The sequence below is a fragment of the Caretta caretta genome, chromosome 8 (genome assembly GCF_965140235.1).
Source record: "Caretta caretta isolate rCarCar2 chromosome 8, rCarCar1.hap1, whole genome shotgun sequence".
Lineage (NCBI taxonomy): Eukaryota > Metazoa > Chordata > Testudines > Cheloniidae > Caretta > Caretta caretta.
Window position 1 is genome coordinate 31,679,280 of NC_134213.1, and position 25,508 is coordinate 31,704,787.

Sequence of the window (25,508 nt, forward strand, 5' to 3'; positions counted from 1 at the left end):
CTGATATAAGCATGCTCAGCTACTCTAGAAATAAACAGAAATTGTAGCTGCTTAGGCCAAGGTTGAATTGAGCCTGTATTCGGTGAGTCTTTTATATACCCACAGAGCCCTTCTTTTCCTCCTGCAACCTCACCATGATCCTTATGAGCAGTTTGGGAATGTACAGTTTTCTACACATTACAATTGTTTTATGTTTCCTTGTAATTAACGTTTATCTAGGGCTCTGAGATTTTACATGCAGAAAACTAAACTAAGCATGTTTGTGTGTTAAATAGTTATATCCAGGAATGCTGTGTCACTGTACTACATTCTGTTACTAAGCATGTGGAAAATCAATGTAAAGGAAGTTAAAGGATTTATTCTCAGTATTCCCTTGGAGGTTATTACATCAAAGCCATCAGGGAAAAATACCCTCTTTTACACTGTAAACTTGCATTTAAATGTCCTTTCATCTCATACTGACCTCCTTAAGCCTCTGATTAAATAAGGAAATGTACAGTGTCCATATTTGGCTTATCAGCAATGGAGTGCTGTAAAAAGTCCAGGAGGAAGATAAGACCTTCATTTCCTGGAGATATTAACAGCTGTTCTTTGGAAGACTGATCCTCCATATTTGAATGGAGCACTGTACACAAGCAGCATGAGTCACCTGGAGCTGATGAAGTGCCTGGATCTGTACTGTACCATTCCTACTGTGGTGCTTCACCAGTAAAACCAGTGGAACAGCTGAATGGGGAATTCAAGGCCCTACTCCCGCCTGCACCATACCTATCCTTTCTCAGTCACTACAATGACATTCATTCCTTCCTCCAATTGGCCACAGCTACCAGCCTTCATCGTCCACTTGATACATTTTCAAACAAGTAGCCTTTCTTCTTGCTCCCATGCTGCTCCTAGCACCTATAAGGAACTCCCTGTAAACATCTGAAAATCTACCTGAAGTCATCAGCCTCCTTCAAAATCTCCTTTGTTGTGATGCCTACAAAACCACTGGACAACAGGTAGGCAGGGCTGTTGAGAACAGTGCTTACTATGTTGACTAATACCGTCAGATACCAATACGTCAGATTGTTTCCTTGTGCTCCCCTGTCTGTCTCTGTATCCGCTATTGCCTCTTGCTTTATGCTTAGATTGTAAGTGCTTTGGGGCAGGTTCTTTTTGTTCTGAGTTTGTACAGCATCTAGGGTCCTGACCTGTGACTAGGGTTCTTAGGTGTGGCAGCAATACAAATCATACTAATTCCCTTTGCAATGGGGAGTGCTCAGTGGGAACAGAGCTGGTTTAGCAGCTCTGCACCCCTTGCCTCTCAGCCCCATATGGAGGGAGTGTGCCTGGGACAAAAGGCAGCCTGACTAGAGGAGCATTTTTATGCTCTGGATATTGCTCCAGGCCATTGGCAATGGGGCATATGTTTAGAGGACATCTAGGCTGCTCTACCTTGTGCTGGGAGCCTGTTTAGTCCCCAGCTGGCCCCAGAATTGTGGAGCTGCAAAGATGAAATAAAGCCACCCCTCTCCCCCGATCCTGGGTCCTGAGACAAGGGTAGCTCTTGCATCTACAGGAGCTCACTGGTCATTGGGGATCCAGTGTGAGTGTGCAATTGATTCCTTAGGATCCACTCTCCCTGCACAGTGTGGAGCATCAGATGCTCCATGCAGACATCTCTGAGATGATACTTTTTGCCACCTAAGGAATTGGGGCATCCCAGTGTCTGGCTTGGGGCATGCTGCAGGTTCCTTCCTGTTTAGGTTTAGCGGGAAATTTCAATGCCCTGTTCCCCCGACATCATCTCACAGCCATGCACTCCAGTTCTGGGTATGCTCCATTATCCCATCCCCTGCCTCTCAGCTGGCATGGCTTTGGAAATAGCAGTGGGATGGGGGAGCAAGTTGCACAAGAGTGTTTTGCCTGGTAGCTATAGTGGAACCCCAAATGAATAGCTTTCTAAGCAGACCCAGATTTGCTTAGCCCAGCCCTGAAGTTAACACTGGATGCACTATGACACACTTTAATTTGTGTTAAAAGTACATTGACATGTTGGATGCACCATCAAGATATCACACTAGTCTTCTCTTGATGTAAGTGAAGGAATGGTCTTTCACAGCCACTGGCTTTGGCAAGGATGCTAGCTCTGGTATCGTAATAAAGCACCTTCTTTTCAAAAATAAGCCTGAGAAATTGTATCACAATCTACATAAATGCAATTAAACATGCAACACATCTGCGATACAGAAATAGGCTAATTAATGACCTGCTGATTCCTTGATTTCCCTGTTGTGGTTTTATTGCTTTATTACAGCTTTTCCCTTTTATTGTTTTTATTTTGAAAAATTACAGGTTTGCTCTTCAGCCCTTCAAGCAGATTGCTGCTATGGAGCAATCCTTGGGTTATGGCAGGGAACGGGAGCCAGGATTAGTTGGCTTGTAATCCCGACTGCACTAAAGACTCACTACGCCTCCTTCAAATAATCCCTAAGGCCTACACTTTGAAAGGCTTCCACTATTTTTTTTCTGCCTCGGTTTGTGGGTGGGGTAGAGGATGTTCTAGAAGATCGGGGTCTAGCCTGGAGCTTGGGATACTGATGTTTTAATCTTGCTTTGCATGGACTTTCTGTGTGAATTTGGGCAAGCTATTTAATCTCTGTGCCTCAGCTTCCCATCTGTAAAATGCAGATAATAGCACTTCCTTACCACACAGTAGTGTCATGAGGATAAATAAGTAATAGAGTGTGTGATAATGGGGGCCATACAAGTATTCTAGAGAGCTAGAGAGAACCTGATTTTTGTGGTTCTGAGCTGCCGCAGCTGCCACTAGAGTTGATATGTGCAGGTGTGTTAGATACCAGGAGAGGGCAAAAGGAGACCTTTACCTCACCCCAATGCACCCAAAGAGTGAAGTCTGGCTTGCACTGCCAGCAGAGTTTATCAGCCCAGGGGATATATCTGGGTAGTCTGAAGATGTTCTGTGTATTGGACAGCACTGGGCTGCTACTCAGCACATTGCCTCCTGCCAGTGCCTCTCTGCAATCAAAGAGCAATTTGCCTTTTGTGTACCTCGGGCCAGACTGCACCAGGGTTAGGGTTAGGGCTAGGGTTAGGCTCACACCAGGAATAATCCCACTGAAGTCAATGGAGCCATGTGTGGAATCAGGTACAAGTCAATGTGACTAAGAGTAGCTCAGTGGGGGTTTGGTAGGATTCGCTCCGGCACAGCTGAAACACCATAGGTGCTTCTCTCACTCAAGTACTACAGGGGCTCATATGTCCCTAAGCTGCCCATCACAAATGCAGCTGCTTCTGACATGGAATGCATCACTCACTAAACAGAACAGCATTCCAGGACCAGAAGTGAAGTGATGCAGTTGATCCTACAGATGAATTTTAAATAGACAGAATGCAATTTTCCAAGTCAGAATATGAAGGGGAGCGACATGGGACTGAACAGCCCTACACAGGGGGATAGAATAATGATGGCATTGTGACTATTTATGGTGTTATTAAACAGTAGTATGCTTGGTTGTAAGTGTTTGCAAGACTGGGCACTTAAGCAATTGCAAGATTGTTGAGTCCATTGGGATCTCTGAAATAAAGACACCATATAAATGTCAGTATCAATATTCCCTTGAGGGAAAGTCTAGTCCATCTGCTAGACACTTCAGTTTAAATATATATTTTTAATATAGGTACTTATATTGAAGGGAGAGAGTTTTATGTGAGAGAGAAATTACTTTGCTGGCTTCATCTGTGTTGTGTAAAGTGTAAAGGAGGAAAGAGTGGGTGCTTTGCTGACATATTGTGTGAAATTTGTCTGAAATGTTGAATGTGAATTCCTACATAGTCATAGATGTGGATTTGTTTATTATTTGCAACATCAGAGGCAATGAGCTTTAAAGAACATTCAAATGCAACTGAAATGTGTGACATTGATAGGAAAGACCATCATTGTTGGGGAAAGCAATCAGCACCTGGGAAATAGAAATAGAAAAGAGAATGGACACTTTGAGCAATAATGGAAGAGCAAGTGTTCTACATAACATTAACTCCACTATCTGAAGAAGAGACACTTTATTATTATTTTATTATCACTTATCAGATTTTCATTTTGAATGCACCTTCATTGTTTTGTATTTCCTTGAAACCTAGTTAGTGCTGGTAAAAGGAGCAAGCCTGACAGTGCTCAAGAAGTCTTATCAAACAAGTGCAGCACAAACACAATCTTCCTGTCCATATATTCTCCTCCTCCAGGAGCACCACTTCGAGAAAAGGTCAGCTTGTATTTCTACACAGAGCTTGGCCTCTCCACTGACACTGCTAGCTCAGGCCTTGAACCAGCAAGGTACTCTGTGCAGTTGTGTCCAGATCCACAAAAGGACTTAGGCACATACCTCCAAAATGTAGGTGCCACTGAGATCCTCACAACCCTCACTCAACTGCCACTTAATTCTGGAGTTGCCTAAATCCCTTGCCACCTAAATTTTCACTATAAAAGTCACATGGTTACTTAAGTTTCTGCTGCTAGGCATGCATATGACACCTAAGACTAGGCACCTGGGAGTCTAGCTTATCCATAAACCCCAGTAGGATCCTCAAACGAGGTGAAGATAGATGTTCCCCTATCTATCTCACCTGCAGGGCATGAGCTGCTAGACAGACTCAAAGGATGTTTGGCTTGGCTCCACACAAATTTAGGGGAGGAGCTTTTCCTTTAGCTCCAGTGGTTAAGGAACTCACCCAAGTTGGAGAAGACCCTGGTTCAATTCCCCACTCTGCTTGACAAGGAGATGGGATTTGAACAAGGTTTTTCTACTCCTCTCTGTCTCTACTGGGTTATAGAGTCATTCGCTCTTTCTCTATGGCCCAATGCATATTTAATTATATATACAAAGTAGAATGGCTTTAACAGGAGAGATTGAGAGAGACCCACATCAGACTATCACAGGGGTCAGCAGTGAGGATCTACTGAAGGAGATAAGGGATTATGATGCAGGGATTACTTGGTGGGCTTGTGCTAATATAGTAACAGCAGTTTGTAAGACCCTACCTACTCTGTTGTCTTTCTAATTAGGGTGTTTAAAATAGTGATTATTAAAAAAAAAATTCTAAGGATTTAAAAAAAAAAACCCACCTCTAATGCAGACCACTGAATAGCCATCAAATGGTAATAATTTGTAGTCCCTAGTAGTCAGGCCTGTCTTTGAGCTAATGACCTAGAACTAAAAGTTTCTGCTCTCCACTGTGAAACTGTGGACTTATCCTCAAACCTAACAGTGAAGTATTTACTTCCTATGTCCTTAAAGATATTGCTTCCTTCTGGTGGGGTAAACCAGCCAGGCACATAGCCAGGCAACGAAGGGTTCAGTGCAATGGATAGAGGGGAGAGACTGAGCTGCCAATCCTGGAGAGGGAGGACCCTTCAACTGGACCTCATTAAGAAGCAGGGACAAAGGAACAAGTCAGAGGGAGGCTAGAATTTCAAGTGATGGCAGGACAGAATCTTGCTCTTTCCTGAAGCAGAGATGAACAAGTTGGTCATGTCCTGAATTCTGCCTGAAAGGGAATTTCTGCTACGTTGTAAAGCCATTTAATGTTTCCTGACTAAGAGGGATTATCTTTATTCCCTGTAGTGAGGAGCCATCTTTACGTTTATTTCCTGGTGAGAATGTAGGAGTATGTTGTTTAATATTCACAGGTAGATTCCCTGAAAGAAAGGGATAATTTCATTATCCCAAGTGGACGAAGCTGGGTGGGAGCAGGTGGCTAAGGCAATGCTCTGTATAACACCCACCCACCCCTGGAGATAAGAAGACACTCTTGTTTTTTTAAGCTAGCAGGAGGGCTTAAGCATTAAATAAACCACAATGATGCCTGAGACTACTTAAGTGCCCTGGTGGGTTCTGAGCGACTGAACTTTGCAACCGCTGGACACAAAGCTGGTTTATCCCTAAGTATTTCAGGCACATCAGAAATAATTGGTTGACTCAAGGGAAGCAACCAAAGGAAGTGGCTGTTGCTGGTGAATACACCTGTCATTCAGATAAGTGGGAGGCTTGCTAAGAGGGGGTGGAGTGATATGCTGGAGATCATGCATAGCTCTAAAATGCCAACATCCTATGCAGAGGTCTAGCAGGGAGCAACTTAATCTCTAGGAAGCTGACTGGCACACCGTTGCATTTTGAATAGTTGGCAAGTTGAGTAACTTTAGGTAGGCAGGTTTCAGAGTAACAGCCGTGTTAGTCTGTATTCACAAAAAGAAAAGGAGTACCTGTGGCACCTTAGAGACTAACCGATTTATTTGAGCATAAGCTTTCGTGAGCATCCGATGAAGTGAGCTGTAGCTCATGAAAGCTTATGCTCAAATAAATTGGTTAGTCTCTAAGGTGCGACAAGTACTCCTTTTCTTTTTAGGTAGGCAGAAGAAAATCTGCTTGGAGACTTTTTCTGGGTGCACTGTTGCTTTATTATTTATAGCAGGTTCAATAAGGAAATCTCCACTACCCTGAAACTCATGCACAGCAGAGTCCAAACGTCTCTGCTTTGGTGTATGGGGAGGTTATCTGAAAGGAACTGTACCCGGCTCTGACAAAACTAAAGTCAATAAACTTGAATGAGATTAGCACAAGAAAGAGAGATCAAGCAAAAAGAGTTGCACTTTAAATAGCAGCCTTTTTGTGCAACAGTCAGTACCCTTATGACTCCAGTATTAATTGCTGCATTACCACTGCCCTGTAAGACAGTCAGCAAAGCTGGGTAAAGCAAACTCCTCCTCTCTCTTGTTCTTTAGTGAGGTTTGCTGTGTGCCTGTGCTTATCAAGTTCCATCAGGGCACACACATCCACAGGGCATCATATAAAGTATATACACATGTAGGGGAGAAGCTGAAGGGAAGAGCTATACCTTCAACAAAGGCAATACACTGCTTCCTCCTGTAATCATCCCTGAAAGCTTTATAGAAGCAAATCTCATTTCAGAGGCTGTGGTTCTGTGTCTGAGCCTAACACCAGAGTTTTGTGCATTGCACAAAGTGCCATCGAAGTTGTAAAGGATTCTGCTTTTTTGTGCTCCTGGACTTTGCAAGACATAAGATCCTTCCTCCACATTTGAACCATGAGTGGCTGTTCGAAGAGATGTAAGCATGGGATTGTTAAATTTGCCCAGACCATCTTTAAGATCATCACAGGCACTCTCAACAAAGGTAAGGAAAGCAATTTCCATTCACTTAGTTCTGCTTTGCTGTCAGCTGTGAAGGGTGATTTCTTTTGCATATTAGGAGATTTGTTGTTGAGATTATTGGGATGTTCTGCTTCATTTCTGAGAGGCAATTGCTTTTAAGGAAGTTGCTGTGTGCAGTGAGCTATGTAGTGATGCTGTTTAGCCTGATGTAATTGTTTCCAACTTCTAAAATGTAATTGGCTGTACCAATACAGAAACACACTACAAGACTACTGCATTCTAGTATGTTGTCAGTGTATCTTTTTCTAAAAGCAATTTTGTGCAGTTTCAAGAAGTTAATGGTAGACAGTATTTGTAAATAACAGGCTTCATGGCTAGTGATGGGTCAGTCTCTCACATGTCTAGTCATTTTCTGCTTGGACGTTTATAATATGCTTGTCCCATAAGCATTTTAAAAGTTCTGTGGTTCAAAATCTAGGTCACTGCTTATCTCACACTTTTTAGCATCTTTAGCATAAACATCTTTGTCATCTTTACACACCTTATCAAATATAAGTGGAGCACTAATAAAGCTATATTGTCATTTTTTAAAAAATGGCCAAATTCATCCCAGCTGTAACTCCAATAACTTCTGAGGTGTTGCATTGGTCAGAGTTAACCCCAGTGTATTATTTTTTATGATCTGACCTCTACAGGGATATTTCTCCCACTGCTCCCCTTCACTTATTTAAATTAACCACAGTCATAGGTTATTCATACTTTTAAACTATTCATACAGGGTTTCCGCTCATGCTTCGCTTGCTATGTATATCTTCAGTAACTTGGACATGTACCTGAATGGCACAGTTCATGACTTCACTAAAGCTTTTTTGCATTGGGATAGAGTGTTTAGACCCATTTTAAAATCGGGTACATCTGTAATTTGGTGATTCTAGTGTCAAGAATCTGTACAATTATCTGTTTTTCTGTATAAATGTCTGAAGCTCTTTTTGATCTCTCACATAGACATGGAACGGGGACATTATAAAAGAAGCACTCATTCAGTTTTCAGATAATTTTAGAAACCTTCAGAAGTATCATGGTTTTGGTTGGAAAAATGTGCTCCTGGATGAATATTTATGTTTCAGTTGTTTATTAGGAGAAAAATGCACAGGATTAGATTTAAAAAAAAAAAAATTAGTGGGTGCCAAATACCAGAAACTGAACTACTGCCACAGCTTTGTTTCGTGGGGCTGGGGTATTTATTCATTCTGCTCTTTATGACAAACAGATACAAAAATCTAATAACTTTATCAAATTAAATTACTGGCTTTAGAAAGCAATCTGCACAAAACAATGCTCTATGTTTCAACCCCATAGCATGCAGTTTATTGCTATTTAAAATCAGTTCAGTTGAAGTTTACTTCTCTCCTTTTTTTTAATTGCCCTCCTGCCATTTACCTACTTTCCTAGGTCTGAAGACTGTTGAGCATCAAATTTCAGAGACAAGAGATTAAAAAAAGTAAGTCTGTCACAAATAGCTGTCAGAAGTCAGCTGTAACTCCTGATTGCTGCCAAGATGCCCTTATAGAAAAGATTCTTGAAAAGTCTGTGGAAGAAGGGACGTGGTCAGAAAAGTCGCATGTTAACATTCCTAGTGCTCAGAGTAGCAGCCGTGTTAGTCTGTATTTGCGAAAAGAAAAGGAGTACTTGTGGCACCTTAGAGACTAACCAATTTATTTGAGCATAAGCTTTCGTGAGCTACAGCTCACTTCATCGGATGCATTCATCAGACATTTATACAGAAAAACAGATAATTTTTCCACTTTTATGCGTCCGATGAAGTGAGCTGTAGCTCACGAAAGCTCACGCTCAAATAAATTGGTTAGTCTCTAAGGTGCCACAAGTACTCCTTTTCTTTTTCCTAGTGCTGAGAAAGAAGTGATTGTACAACACTTGAGTGAGCTTTCCCCACCCAGTGAATTAAAACCTCTGGGTTTATGGTGTACTTTCTAATCTGTATTTCTGTTGAGGTAAAGGAGGTTACCATATGGGTCTCAAAGTCTTGCAGCATAAGCCATTGACACTTGCCAGTTGTAGCCACCAGATTTTGTGTCATTCACCTTGAGCTGCCTTTCTTCAGGACAGCAAGGGTGAGAGATGATAAAACAGAAGCTTTGCTCTGACAGCACATTTCCTAGCAGCTGATCTGGTGCAGCTTATCTAATGGGAACATCTCTAACAGCCCCTGTGCTTTTACTGCCTGCACAGTTTTGGCAAATGAGTAAATCAACATTAGTGAGTTTAAGCAAAACAACATGCCCCCTAAACAAATGGGACAAATAACAATCGACAACGTAGGATTTTTTTTCTTTCTAAAAAACAGCAGCATTACTATCGCTCTCCTTTTCTCTAGTGTAAAATGATGGTAACACATGTTCTGTTTTACCCACTTCTTTCCTATGGCAGTGTCTCATTTCAAAGCTTCTCAGACTAGATAGTAATGATCCCTGAGTAGTCAAAGAATTTAAAAACTTTAATTATGTATTTTCTTTGATGCTGCTGCATGAGTTTCTGACTGGAAGAGGCAGGCTCGGGAGGGAATAAACAGCGTGAACAAGTTACTTTACAGGGATATCGAAGATCTGGTAAAATTAAAGCTGCACATTTCCATATCATAAGCTAGAAAACTCCAACTAAAAAGAAAATGATTATGAAGCTGGCTCAGAAGTTTTGATTAAGTCAATGTCAGCACCTTAAAAAAAAAATCTTGGAAGAAAAACACAGTATTCCTACCAACCAAATCTGGTCATGTAAGTAGAACCTAAAATACACACACCATATTTCCTCAGCTTCCTGATTTTAGTCCTACATTTTCTCCTCTTCAAGAAAAGTGTCCTGTGGTCCTGTGCATCTCTTCCCTGCTTACCTTCACATTGTTTTAATGTTTTATTTATTCTCAGCAGCTTGTACGAGGAAGCGCTCAGTGACACTGTATAATCATTCCCTCCCTCCCACACATACTTGCTCAACAGGATCATTCTATAGGCAACTGAGAGGGCAGAGGACATTACAAGGCTCATAAGCTGCATCAGTGGGATTCAGTCCCTAGCTATCTGTCAATTCTGTTGTTGGTTTTGCTAGTAAGATTCTTTTCCTGACTGTCCGTGTTGAGAAATGCTGCCTGAACAGCCGCTATACAAGCTTGTAACCCTTCCCCTGGCAATTTGCCCTGATGGGATTGCAGCAATACCTGGGGTTGTGTTTTTTACATTCACAGTAAGGAAACAGGCATGTTTATTGCTGTTGTGTTCAGGTCTTGTAGGGAGGTAGTTCAGCAGTGTTGCCCAACCCAACCTGCCTTGGTTTTGGTCCATGACTATTAACTTTTAAACTTTTAGCAGTCTCCAGTCGGTTGGAGCTGATAGCTCTGAAGAGCAGGGGTAGTGGGTACCCTGTCTGTCACCCCTTGGTAGAGGGTTCTTGTAGGGAGGGGTACTACTGACACCAAGCTGTGTTGGCAGGGAGGGCCTTCTTGAACCTCAGCAGAGGGTTTTGGGTGTGGGGACTCATGGGCTCAGTAAAGGGACTGTGTGTGTGTGTGTGGGGTGGGGGGGGAAGCATGCCCCATTCATCTGCTGAAAGCAGAGGGAGAACGCCGTGTTCTCTCCCTGGCGTGATACAGTAGCAGCCTGCGTGGAACAGGTCTCACGATGGAAGAGGCACCAGGAAGCCAGTCTGCTTGTGTGTGGCTTGAATGCCAGAGGCACTTGCAGCACTCCTTTAAATAGCTGTGTTAACAAAGATCCAATTCAGTTTTAGAAGCATGGGGTCCTCTCATGTTATCACCCAGCACACTGTTCTTGAAATAGTGTGAGATCCCTCTCCATCCGCTTCAATCCTTGATGGGAGCAAGGGGATGGTGGCAAGGGGGCCCATTTCCACCAGAAACCCCTGCCTGGGTCATGATGTCAGGGTCTCTTTCCCTTCTTCCCTAGAACCATTTGCTGGAGCGATCAGGAGCTCCCCTGTTGTCCCCTCTCCCAGTTCTGCCCGAGCCCCCTTTTTTTTCACAGTAGCAGTGACCATCACAAGCTGCAGAGAATCTGGAGGGAGAATCTGGGTTGCAGGAGGGAAGAGCATGAAGGAGGCACCAGGTGGTCAGTCTGTGTGCACCAGGCTACGAATGTTAAGCTCTATGCTTCTAGACACTGGAAATTGTTGTTTTAATGATCCAGTTTAGTTCAATGAGTCACCACATGTTATTTCCCAGCATGTCATATGTGAAACAGTGGCCAGGACTCACCCTGTCTTGGGTCACCTGAGGATGATGGTGTCTGGTTCTTGTAGCCCAGCTTCCCTGCTGAGAGCCAGGACTGGATCCCTGAAGGGCTTCCTGTGGAGCAGAGGGTCTCTTGCAACAAGTGTCCCGCTCCATGTCTGTTCCACTGGCCATACATGAAGACATCACTGACAGTTGGCCCAGTTGCAGATGTGTGCTGCTGAGTGGCCTAAAATGAAGCTGAAGTCAAACTGGGGGCTCTGATATTTCTATTAGAGTACTCTAATCCTTCTCACACAGGATGTGAGATTGTTTTAATGCCTGACGCATCCAAGATTTTCCTTTGTAAAAGTAGATAAACTACTGTATGCTATCCCCACTTCAACCCTCACTCCCTGATTGCTCTTGTTTGAGTTATGCCCTTAAATAGGCTCGCTAAAGGCTCTCATTTTTGTTTTCTTTCTTTTCCTATCTCCATCCTGCAATGTAATTCATCTGGATCTGGTAATTTGTCCACTTTTCATAGTTTTAATTGCCTAATTATCTGCTCCAGTGCAATGATAAAGTCTTCAAACATCTTGCTCTCCCTGCAGACTCCCCCCACAAAACAAATGTATTCTGGGAAATTCACTTCCACAGTGTATGCATGCATAGTCATCATTTTCATCATAGGGTGTGTTTAGTTTTCCCCCTCTCACATCCAGGTAGTGGTGGTTCTTCTGAGAGGATGTGAGGTGGCAGGCAGCACACAAGGTGCCCACCAGTGCCCTACACACATGTACCCATGGGCTGTCCCTTCCCCCCAGGAGCCAGTTACAATCATGGTGGGGGACACAGATATTTTGCTAGGTTAGGCCTGGTGTATTGAAATTGTAAGCTGTCACTTTAAACACACGGAGGTTTCCTGGTCCTGCTTTCAGACAGGAGGCCCTGTAGGAAATATGCGATCTAGGGCTAGCAGTCAGTCTGCAGACAGACAGCCTAGAGTAAAGGGAGAAGGGCAACTTGTGCTTCTCTCTTTTAGGGAGCAGCCTGTTTTGTTCTCTCTGTTTTTGGATTCCTGTGTGTTATCATTCTGAATGCTAAGAAATAAAGTAGTATTACATGGCAACCTTCTAGCATGAATATTTTATGTTTTTATCGAACTTCTGTGTGTGTGCGCCATACAGATAACACTACTGACCTCTGAAAAGTGGGGGCTCGCTGTGGTAGAGGCTTGGGATGGCATGTGAGAAATTGCACGCTGCACTCTTCAACGTATGACAGAGCTCCTGTCTGCCTCAGCAGAATTCTCTGCACTGTTGTTGCAGATCCCATCCTCTGCCCCTTGCTGTGGTTTAAAGCTGCAATCTGGCCCTTGAAATAAAGTTACACTATTTTAATATGTGATATCCAAAATATGTCCAAGCCCAGTTAAATGCAGCAGCTTCAGAGCTTGCTAATCTACATAGTTCTATGGAAATCCTCCTCCTCTGTTGTTCAGCATCTCTCCAGAGAGGAGGAGATCTTTTGGTTTATTGTTGTTTAGCTGTTTGTGGTGGACTACCCAGTGTTTCTTTCCTGCCTTGGAGCTGGGAGGGGGTGTGAATCCCATAGGTTAAGGAACTCCTGAAATAAGTTTTGGAGAAGGATCAACAAAAACTGAGTGTGGGATAGGAAAGAAGAAGAAGAAAAAATGGATAGTGCCCCTGTCCCATAGCAGAGCCAAAACACTTAAGTAGAAGCAGCCTGTGCTTCAGAGAGCAATAGTAAACATGATATTGTGTCTTCTCACTCACATTAATGCTGCACTTTTTAACCCTCCTTTGTTCTTTGACATCTTTACAGAAGGTAAGTGGATCCAGAGATCTTACAAATAAAATGCCTTCCAGATGAATATTAATGGTCCTGAGAAATAAACAAAATTTATTTATAAAAAGAATAGTTCAGTGATTCCTGTATGTGATCTGAAGGCAATGAATGCTAATATTTGGGAAGAGCTCTCAGTGAGAGAGAGAATGTCAGTCTCCAGTCTGTATGTAGTACTGTATGTTAAGGAAATCAATACTTGTCCATGACTTGTACAGGCTTCATTGGAGTGCAGCTGTGACTGAACCTACGTCTACTAGATGACTCTTCATAGATAGATGAGGCTTGATTCCATCCAACCAGTTGGTAGAAAACCCTACTCAGCCTCTTTCATCTCCCAAATGTGGGGACTGGGTGGAACACTTCTCCACCATACAGTCAGTCAACAAATCCAGTTTGAAATGTCAAAATTTGGTCATAAGCCTCACTGCAAAACAATATGAAAGGCAGTGTCTTCTTCCTGTGACTGAACAGTAGGCATGATGACCACACAATGCTCCCACTCGCTTGTTCACCACAGTGTGACACCTATCCCAACAGTTGGTTCCATCTGTTTCCTTCCAGTTTTTTGTTTTTTTTTTAGCATTTAGGAAGCTTGTGCCTTATGTCCACTGTGCAAATAACAGTTCAGCTTCCCCCTATTTCTAATACTGACAGACCCACTGAGTCTTGGATTAAGGGTTACAAATTAGGGCTGCAATTTAAATATGAAGCAAATTAACAGAGCAGGGTAGTCTGGTGGGAGTTTTAATTTCACCATTTGTCAATTAATTTACTTAATCTGAAAAGATGTTATTGTATAAATAGTCTAGTTTAACTTGAAATTGTTTGTCAGTCAAGTAAATGTGTTGGTCTTTGTGTAGCTGACAAGTTTATCCACAGGTACTCTAGTAGAAAACAAAAACTTGAATAAAAACAACAAAACAGGTCTACCTGTACTACATTCTATAGTTTTGTGCCAATCTACTGTGAATATTCAATGTCCTAGAGACCTTTTTTAAGCAGTGGGCTACAGTGCAAAGCACACTGTTTAGGTGTGTGGTTAGTGTTTCTGCAAGGATTTTTTTATTTTTTCACCCAAAAGCCATCTGTATTGATGTGTTAATTTTTCTTTTAATCTATTTTACATCTGGTATGCTTAAAGTGGGACATAGATGACATTTAACGTGCTACAGTTTCAGTGGGCCTATGGTTACTAAAAGGAGGTACCCGTCTGATGAATAGCTGCAGGTACAAGTTGATGAGATTTTAAAAAAATACTTGCATTAATTGGGTAGTGTAGTGAATACACTTTAAAAATTCAAATAAACCTACCAAAAAAAAAATCTGAAATTTACCTGTAGAGAGTACTGTAGCTTCAGTTATAACACAGCATTTAATTGTAAAACTCTATTGCAAACTTAAGGAAAGTTACTTTTCCACTGATAGATGGCTTTTCCCAGTCGAAGGGCATGCCAAGAGAGCACCTGGGAAGAAGACTTTGCATGAAATAAGGTGACTGTAAGGTTGTGAGTCTCTAGAATTGCAATGCATTGCTACAGTGAAGCTACAGTAACATGTGCAGCAGACTCTCTCCTGTTCATAAACATTGCAGAGCAGAAAGTAAATTTCTAAAACGTATTTGTTGTCTGAAACTGTACATGCCTTTCTTTAGTCAATTATTTTTGTGCTGCAAATTGTTCGCACTTTGTTGCAAAATACAGTAGAACTTTGATTTTATGAATACCATTCTTATGAATGAGCAATTATGCAAACCATTTTTCCTAATGGAAAAGAAATCACATTACAGAAGTGATGATGAAGAACAAAGCAACGTCCCTTCGTATTTCAATGCCTTCAGTGCATTGGAAACCACCTTTCAGCGATCCGAAGGACAGAATGCAGTGCACATGCTGCACTTATGCACTATGCCAGCTGCAATTTTGAGTTGCTCAATTTTATGAAAGTTTCACTTTTTATTAACTCAATCCCCAATTAGTTCATAAAACGGGTTCTACTACATTCCTAGCATGTGGTGTTAGTTGCCAAAGTCTGGTGGTGGTGGTTCTGATCCATGATTGTACGATTTACGTAACTAACCAATGTGACATGCCCTGTGAATACTGTGGTCAGATATGCAACTGAAATTCTCTCTTGGTGCATATGTGAGTTTAAAATTAACATTTTGTTAACAGAGTTCACCGACCCTAATGATGGGGAAAGTGGATGTAGAAGGGTTACAAATACTGTGGAATCCGAACTCATGATCTAATTGGAATGAATATTCTTGTACAACTTCTTCCAGTATTTGTTCAGCATTAATAGAATCCAATAGCAGGCATATATAATTGTGGATATGTCTCCAGAATTTGACTTTTAACTTCTAATTTAATTCTGTGTAATGACTGTTTCTCAACATTTCCTTTTCGGGGCATGCGGGTGGAATACCTTTAATGCTGATAACTCGGAGTTAAGTAATCTGAAGTTTTAAAATAAAGTGATTAATGGGCGTTTTCTAATGGGAGATATGGTATAATAGCCTTATTACAGAGAGAGAAGGAATCTGTACCACAGTCGTCTTGAGGTGCTAATCTTGTAAAGCCAAACCAGAGATGCAAGAGCATAAAAATAAAACTTTGTGATTCCTATAATTGCATCTAGGAGAAGTTGTTAACATTTTCATCTATTGCAATTTAAAAATTGTTGCTAACATTTTAAAATCTGTTGAGCAGTTATAGACACTTCCTGTATGTTTTAAATTCTGAAGAGCTCCTTCAGCTGCTGTGTAAAGTTATTTGGCAAAAGTGGCTCTGTGTTTTCTAATACTTTCTTCCAGTGGTCTTTGTTTTCACCTCCCCCATTCACACATAGTTATATTTATTTAGACGCTCACTTGATTCCATATATTTTCAGTAAGACTTCAGTTTAAATTAAATAATTCAACAAACAAAGAACGAATATAAGGTCTCCATGGAAAAAGTACAGTGTGTGTGACTCTTATTGTATCAGCAACCTCTTTCCAAAGAGAGCAGCCTCATTGTATGAGGGCATAACAGAAGAAAGACTGCTTAAAATTACTGTTTCCCCTTCAGTTGTGTTATATCACTATATACTCCATGACTTTTAGTTTTGGCTGGAATCATTTTACGTAGCCTTTCAGAGCTTGCTCTGCGGGGACTGGATTCTCCTGAATGGTTCAAGAAGTTACTTTGCTCTCCTAATTGGCTTCAGTAACCATGTAGTCCTGACTTTGTTTGATCTATTGGCAGCACTGGATTCTGTCTTTCTCCATTTGGTTCACTTATTTCTTGTTTTCCTGAATTTGAATTTTGCCATTGTAAGGGGTATAGAGAACAGATATGCCTTGAATGATTAATATCTATTAATTCCTCCTGACTCTCAAAAATTAGAAAAGCTATCCATCTCTGTGTATCTCCAAACAGGAAGTAAAGTCAGTACAAAAATGGTTCACATCCTGTGAAATGCTTTGTCTAAGCACAAATGTGGTCTTGTTTGAAAAGGATTATGTTAGTGTGCACTAGGACCTTTAAGTTTGCACCTGCAGTGTCCATATAGGGGAGATACAGAGAAGCACTTTGGTGCATGCTGAAATTTACACCCCCATAGCCTGAAACAGGAGGCCGTGTAGACTTGCCCTAAGACTCAAATAGGGCAAACTCCTTGTTGTTCCAAAAAATCCACATATTTTCACAACAAATTATAAACTATAAATTTGTTTGCCTTTTAAATCAAATATACCATGAATAATCTGTTGTCCCATCAATATGTCCTTCCTCCCGAATTAGAAGCTACACATTTGTGTTCCTTGTGAGGCAACTCCACATCTCTCACTATGTGGATAGTGTCTTGCATTGTGTTGCAAGCCCTAAATAACATGAAATTCTTATGTACAATCAGAAAATGTGTGAAGTATGGTCATTAGATTTGGAAGATTATCAGGGATTTTGTTGGTTTTTAATTGTACAGTAGAAGTCATATAAATTGTATGGCACTTGGAAAAAGGAATATTAAAAATATAAACCAGAGTATAATTTTAGATTATTGAAAGAAATTGCTTAAAAAGGAGTATCCCAATTAATAATGTGGGCTAATATTGAAATATAATCCTTGAAATTAATCAGACATAAAAAGCTTCCGATAAGAAAAGGACTGAAGAAATCTGTTATACACTAGTGCCGTCTACTGGATACCAGCGGAAGCACCATAGAAACAGTGAACTGAAATCTGAGCACTCTGGCTCATGTCCAGTAGAAATCAGAGAGTGGCCCCCTCCAACAATCCCTGTAATCAGGGTATATAAAACTGAGGTCACCAATTTGGACCCCAAAGTTGACTGAACCCACAAGGAAGCTGCAGAATCCCCAGTGCAACAGATCCCTGGACCAGCTGTGTAGAGAGTACTCTCCCCACATCCCACGGTTAAAAGGATAAAACAAAGCGGTAAGATTTAATTTCAAATATTATTTCTCCCTCTGTTCTTTAATATACATAACTGAAGGTTATTTTGCTAAGTCTAAACTCTAGTGATGCCTTGAGTAACTACAGTAGAGATTTTAACCAATGTTATATTCATGCTGTCCTTTATATAAGTCAAAGTAAATTAGCCTAAGAGAGATTTGAACCATAACTTTAAACAGTTGCTTTTGATATTCTAAACTTGTCCCTTTTGGACCAATCCACTCCAATAGCTGACGGACTCTTAAAAGTTCCTTAAAGAAAAGTATATCCTTACCCCTTGGAGGAATACTGGATGGGTGAACAATGTGTTAGGTACTAAAGAACTGATGAGCATAAGAAAAGGTAACAAATCTTGGTCATTTGCATTGGTCATTGGTGTAACTCAGTGGTGGACAACCTGCGGCTTGCAGGCCACACGCAGCCCATCAGGGTAATCCGCTGACGGGCCTCAAGATAGTTTGTTTACATTGGCACGGCTGCCCGCCGCTCCCATTGGCCAGGAATGGCAAAATGTGGCCACTGGAAGCTGTGGGCAGCCGTGCCAATGTAAACAAACTGGCAGCCCGCCAGCGGATTACCCTGATGGGCCGCAGGTTGCCCACCAGTGGTGTAACTGCTGAGGCTCAACCGTAGTCTTTCACAATTGCTGGCAAGACTATATTGGTGTGTGCTGTGCATACCTAGAACATTGGTTGTATCTACATTTGACTGGTAAACTATTGATTTTATATTGATGTGGTTCTGGGTTAATTACAAAATTGATTGGTTAAGAATAACCCAAAGTCTCCCAATTTGAGAAATACTGTTCAAGTTAAGTTACCTGAAAAGAACCTAGTGATAAATTAGTAAGCTAGTGCTCCCTGGACTAAATAAAATCGGGTAATCCTATTAGATTCCATTTTAATATTGGCTATAACAGTCATCAAATTAGCAATTCTAATTTTAGTTTTGAGCTCTAAAATCTAACTGGCATCTCAGCAACTTCACAAAATTGACCCCCTTTTATGCTTACATCACCAATGATGATCTTCTATGTTTAAAACAGATTGTTTTGACTATTTGAATGTATTCTATGTCTATCACCCGGTGTACAGTTAAAATATAAGAGTTGAAAGTAGCCTCATATACAGGATCCAAACTAAAAATAGAAATATGGACCCGATTTGCCAGGGATGCAATTTCTAGTATGCATGTGAAGACTGGAATGACCATTTGCTTGGCCTAAATTTTTTTGTTGTATGTTGTCTGCACATTAAATCAAGATGTAATGACGAAAGATGTTGTTTGGGGGTATTGCTGTTAGATGGATAATCCTTAAACAGCTCTCCTGCTTCTATTGATTCCCCTACTGCAACCCTGAAAGATGCTGTCTGCTCGTGATCTGTGTGCAACTTGTCTTGACCTCAACAGGACTTGGCCTTGACGACTGAAGGTAGCATATTGTGTCATTGCTGCTGATGAGTTAGATACTCCTGTAGCTTCATGAAATCTCTAAACCTCATCTCTGATCAAATAATAACCCCCTGCTTTTTAATTTCAGACATAATTATCCTCTGATCATAAGAAATGGAAGGCAGCAGGAGGGCACACTCTCCTTACCTCACCAGAAAGAGATTGGGTGGTAACTTGTATGTATTTTCTGTTCTCATTTATGAAGGGCAAAGAATTTACATAAGTAGATGGTCCCTATATATTTAACTGAACATTGCTAGGTTTTACCCTTTTCTCTTTCAATCAAAACTCCAGGAGGTTATCCATGAAACCCCATTTTACTATCACATGGTTAGGCTACTGCGGTTTTCCATTGCTTGTCTTCCATATTCCATCTACAGTGTTCTGAGAGTTGCACTGGCTTCCAATCAAATATTACTGAATTAAAACAGCTCTTTTTGATTGATTTAGATAGTTATATAGGGCCATAGGTGTACATGAGAGAGCTTAGCCTAATACATGTAAAATATGGATCTAATTGTATAATTCTTGGTGTTGAAAGTATTCGGAATTGAGCATGAATAAGGTCCATCTGGATTTGGCCCATACTAAGGGAAGGAAAGGTGTTAGTATATTGACAAAACTGTAAGGAAAGAATTTATATGGAGTGTTCTTTGAGTACTGCTGTGATACTCTGGGTGGCTCTTCCATGATTTGCCATGTTCTTTACAAAACAGGGGGTGTCTTTTTCATTAGGGTCCATCCAGTGCTTAATTTGTGCGAGGGCTTGCCAGAGTTGAGCCCCGGCTCCTCTAGGCTTGGCAGTTCATAGCCCCGGCACCCCTGGGTGGCTTGTGTGTCATTTATGAAAGTAAAAACATTGCTTGAGCCTGGGCACCTAATTGCTTGAGCCCCGGGAACCTCTTTCATTACAAATTAAGCACCGGGTCCATGTCTTGAAGAAACTCTTGTGTGAATGGCAGGGAACTTGGCATTTCAGTTTTGAAAACCAAGTTAGAAAGAGCCGAATCTTGCTTTTTAACTGTTGGTTTGTGTCTCGGTGTCCGTGCTCAAAAGGGGTTTTATTTGACAAAATTTATGTCAAGCACCTTGAGAATCACTGAATGAAAGGCACTATAAACATAATCCATAATGCAGATCTGGTAATTCGGGATGCTGTTCTGATTCCTATCAGCAATATGGCGAGCTTAGATAACAGAAGTCCTTTTTACATTCCAAAGGCCTGGTGCATGGAGTCATGGTGATTGTAATCACCACTGCAAAAATGAGGGAAGAAATGCTACTTGCATCAAGAACATACTGGGTGAGCATGAGATAGGGGCACCATAACCTCCTGGTAAACATTGTGCTTATCACACAGTTCCTGCATTCTCCTCCTGTTTTTATTTTTTACAAGTAGAAACACTTGCAAAATCAACGCTGCCTCTGCAAAAGCCTCAGCCCAAAATTGTTGTAGCTTAGGCATTAAGTGGAGGAATAAACAGCAGGATCATGTGAAGTCACAAATCTCTGCTTGTGCCATTCTAATTAGAGAGATGGGCTCCACTGTTCATCAGAATTAGTTGTTGCAGAGATAACTGATTCCACAAAAACCAGTATGTCTGATGTCAGACGAGTAATAAATGGCACGAATGGCTGAACTACAGTAACAAAGAGCTTGTTTTATTGAAATGTCCTTAGTAATGGCAATAAAAGAGCGTAGAGCACAGAGAGGAAACACTTCCTCTGAACCCATCATCTCCCTCCCCCTCCACAGAGCAATCAGCAGATTGGTTTCTAAGTGTTTTTGTTTTGATTATCATTATAGCCTGTAAACACAACTGAACACAATTCACTTGTATGGATAATTGTTGATTCATGCTGTAAATATCACTGCAAGGAAACTGGCTTTAAATGTTACCATTTTCTACTTGGCTCCACAAATAGCCTTATGAGAGGGAATGCAGCAGATGGGGGGGGGGGTGTTAAAAAGCAAGCGAGTGGCCCCTGACATTGATCTCATGGAACACATTCTGTATGATCAGTGTGCCGTGATTAGGATGAACCAGGGGAGTAGGAGACAGGTGGAGTCACTATGGACCAGATTTTCAAACATGTTCCAGCACTCTGCTCTTGTGAAATTATGAAATATTTGGCCAGACTGTCCAAAATCCTGTGCCCCTAATGGGCACAACTCTTCTGAAAACCTGGCTCTTGTTGTAATGCTTTAATTGGAGCAGACCTCGTGAACATCAAGCCCTGTGTGTAATCTGCTCTTCTGGCGACTTCTGCATTAGATATGACTGAATTGGGCATATGATGGATGGCTCCCCCTAAGCAGTTACAGTCTCTGTCTGCCGACCTGTCTGTCTTCTCCCTTAATGTGTGAATGGACAGGGAAAGACAACAGGTGTGGCTGTACAAATGTGGGGCTGTTTTGCTATATGGAGATATGGGGTGTGGAAGGAACGCAATGCCTTCTCATGTAGAAGAGTGAACGGTCCTGCAATGTTAGTAACCCCACAAAGGTGAAAAAGTTTGGGTGTCATGTTCTGCTGTTCCCGTAGGCTTATCTACAAGAAAGATGCTTGGGACCCTGTGTATAAACAAGCATCTACAGTATAATATCACAAACTGAATTACCCAATGTTCTCACTTTTGCTTGTATTTGATTTACCTAACTTTTGAAACTGCCTGTTCATGCATGGAGCTGTACAGGGTATTTTAGGACAGTCATTTCAGAAGCTCTTTGTTTTGACAATGACAGTGAGACTTTACTAAATCCTATCGAATGTGACTTATTGGGGAATGAATCCTTTATGCTGAATAGAACAGATTACTCTTTCTGCCATTTTCAAATTGACAATCTTTCCAATACCCAGAGATACAGTGCACTTGTTGCTTGAGCAAGTTAAGGACAAAAATCTGACCTATAGCAAAAAGTAAGCAAAACCACATACGTAATACTAGCATAACACAAGCATTCTGCTAGACAAAACTGTCTCATAGTTGTAACCATTTCATAATCTACAGTGGTTCTCATTGCTTTGCATCTATACATTTTGTTTACATTTTTTGTTTCTTGTGCTTTATTTACAGTCCTATAAACTAAATTTCTAAGACTTATATTTTAGCATAGGTAAATCAGGTGTACTATTAAAAAAACAGAGCGTGTGTATTTTTTGTTGAGAACTAAAACCTATGTGACCAGTTCATCCCTAATGTAAGCCTGTTGACTTCAGAGGAGTTAAACCAGCGATGAATTTGGCTCATGGTATCTGTTTATTTCTAATACTTCTAGTATTGCTTTAGCTTAAGATATACACTGTGCACAACCTCTTTGATATGTTTCACCTCAGTAGTAAATGGCATTAGAAGCATATCAATAGTCATAGCAACAACTAAGCATAGCACCAGGAGTTGGAACTATTTTTTTTCTTTGAGTTTCATCACAAAATGTATCAGTACCATTAGAATGGATCTATTCCCCCACCAGAAAATATGAACCATGACCTAACATTTCTCTGTCAATGACCTAATGAGCAATTTCTCTGTATGAAACAAAATAATGTATATAAAGACTGCTTTTAAAATGTACTGAGAGCTTCTATAGCCAGAGAGCTAATTCTGCTTATTATGGCCGTTATGTAGTTTACTTAACTCCACTCCACTTAAAGGTAACTATGTATCGAAACAGTAGAAGTCAAAATGTAGAACAATGGTACAATCTACGCTTCTCGTCCTCAATTCTTCAGTCTTCTTCAGATGCTCAGCCTGTGTATTTTTCTTTTGTCCCTCAGACAACTGAACTTAGGGACTGGGTAACACATTACATTAGGGGGGAGGGCTAGCTCAATGGTTTGCGCATTGGCCTGCTGAACCCAGGGTTGTGAGTTCAGTCCTTGAGGGGGCCATTTAGGGATCTGGGGCAAAAAATTGGGGATTGGTCCTGCTTCAAGGAGGGGGTTGGACTAGATGACCTCCTGAGGTCCCTTCCGACCCTAAACTTCTATGATTCTATACATTAAGTATCTATTCCAACAAGGAATCAGGTTCTGAATAATTTGGCATTTTAGATCCAAGTACATTTCTCCTAGACAGTTATTGACTTTTAATTTTTCTCATGTTTTCTGGAACAAGCTGATTATTGGACCACGCTGATTATTGGACCACCAATCCATCTGAATTCTCCTCGATCTGTAGACCCTCAAACAATTTTTTGCTGCAAATGGGCTATATCCTCAGCTGGTGTAAATTGGATAGACACTGATAGACCCCCAAATGGAGAATGTGGAAATTTATTGTGGAGAATTATGGAATGTGGAAAATTATTTTTTATACTCTTCTTCTTTTGATGTGACTAGCACTCTTTCTGTCAATGTAATCAGAGTTGACTTCTTACCATCTTCAGCAGCTCTTTTAGGATTCCTTTAGTCTGGCACCCCAAATCACAGGTTGTCTTTGAAAACCTTGGCCTAGAGGAGACAAAATGGGTGAAAAAAAACATCTGAGACATGCCAGAGGAACTTCTGGGAGACCATGTGATTTCAAACTTTTGTCATACAAAATATAAACATGAAGTGTATTAATTAAAGGTTTCATCAAATCTGTTGTGAATTTCTGGTTCAGTCCTGTGCACAAAGTTATGCAAAAGAGCTAAGTACCTTTTGTATGTTAATGTGAAAGTCATTAGAACGTGTGATGTTATATCAAGAAATTCTGTTGTTTCAGTGACTATCTCTGAAGTAAGTAAACAAAAGAAAAATCATATTCTTCTGTGTTCTGGTGCCCAAATATATTGTATAGATTTGTGTTCCATGCTGATCTCTGGAGTGTTCTGATTCCCAAGATAAATTAGGCTGATGAGCTCTACTTGAAAATGATACAGCCAACTCAATTGTCCTACAAAGTTCATGACCCCCTGAATCTGTTCAAATGTTTCAAATTAAAAGCAGTTGAAAATAGTCCAGCTCATAAACACAGTGGAAATCTGCAGGGTTGGATGCTATTGAGTGATGCTCATGCTGGGCAAAACAAGGATTATAAAGAAAATAGTCAAACCTTCCCTTTCTGGTTTGAAAAAAATGTTCTTTCCAATAAAGCTGAAATAATCCTGTCCCTCCCACCATCTGGCCCCAAGGCCTGCATGTGCTTCCCTTATTAGGGAACAGTTGATTCAAGTATAGTAAATGTCCCTTATGTAAAATAAGTCCTTTGTGCTGAGAAACAAAAATGGCAAAGGGTCTGGAAAGTAAATGTAGTTGTTAAAATCCGCACTGAATAGGGACCTTAGTCGATACATGGTCCCTCTTCCTTGGCCATCCATGTAGGAGGCATTCATAACTTGGGTGCTTTTGTTCTTAGAGTGTGAAACTGGGGAAGCCAATCAGTGTTGCTTACAACACACTACTCCAAGGGGCATGTCTGGCTGAGGAGAGGGAACAGCCAAGGCCCTGTTCTCCTGCACACCAGCCATCATCAGCTGGTTTGCATGAGGGAAGAATTGGTCATGTTCCTTTCTGAAAGTATAGCTCGCTGCTACTCTTCCTGCCCCAGTGCATAGTGTACGTTGTGTTCTCCATTATCATAATGCTTCCTTCCACAGTGCCCAGGTACTGAATGTGTACCTACTCCTCCCTTGTATTCACCCCTTCTTCCCCCAAATATTACCGCATTGCTCCAGTTGTTGAGCAGTAATTTAGCCCCTGGAATTCTAACTTTGTCCATTCTCTAAATGAAACACAAGCAGATGCATCATATGAGAGAAATGAATTTTTTTCCCCCTGCGTGTCTCATTCAAAAATGGCAGCATCAGTTCAGCTCAAATTTAAACCAAATGGTCTCTTCTGGGACCAGACTAAATGTGGAAAGCTTTAGCCTGAAAGGAAATTGAATGAAGCTATTCATAAGCAACTGGCAAAAAACAGTTAGAATCAAAGCTGGAAACCTAGGTTGACCTGCAGTGTGTTCTACCTACAGATGCTATTCTGACTCCATCTAACATTTTATTCCTAAGGTTTCTAGAGTGTGCTGCAGACTCTGTCTTTTCTTCCTATTAAAAAGTTGCATTACATTCTAAAATATTAATTTAAAATGCCAGTTAAAATGCATCCATTCATGAAATCCTTATTTACTCAAAACACCCTTTCATGTCATACAATCTAGTATTCATATATATGAGTTTGTCATGTACAGTAGTACAAAACTGTTTGATTGCAGACCATTGATTACGACCATTGATTACGAACCTCAGAGCTCTGTGTAATCAGCGAACTTGTGCAGTGTGCTGTTTGTGTGGTCTAGCTACATTGTGGCATCTGACTGTAAAGAAAAGCACAGC

The 25,508-nt window shown here is 41.0% G+C and overlaps 1 protein-coding gene across 1 annotated transcript in view; it reads left to right on the plus strand.

Moving 5' to 3' along the window:
- The first annotated feature begins 6,819 nt into the window (after positions 1–6,819).
- Positions 6,820–25,508, plus strand: part of KCNIP1 (potassium voltage-gated channel interacting protein 1) — an 803,899-nt gene continuing 785,210 nt past the window's right edge. The window contains exon 1 of the mRNA XM_048862516.2: positions 6,820–7,192. Within this exon, the coding sequence (XP_048718473.1) occupies positions 7,105–7,192 (88 nt within the window). The 5' untranslated portion in view covers positions 6,820–7,104. The remainder of the gene's footprint in view (positions 7,193–25,508) is intronic.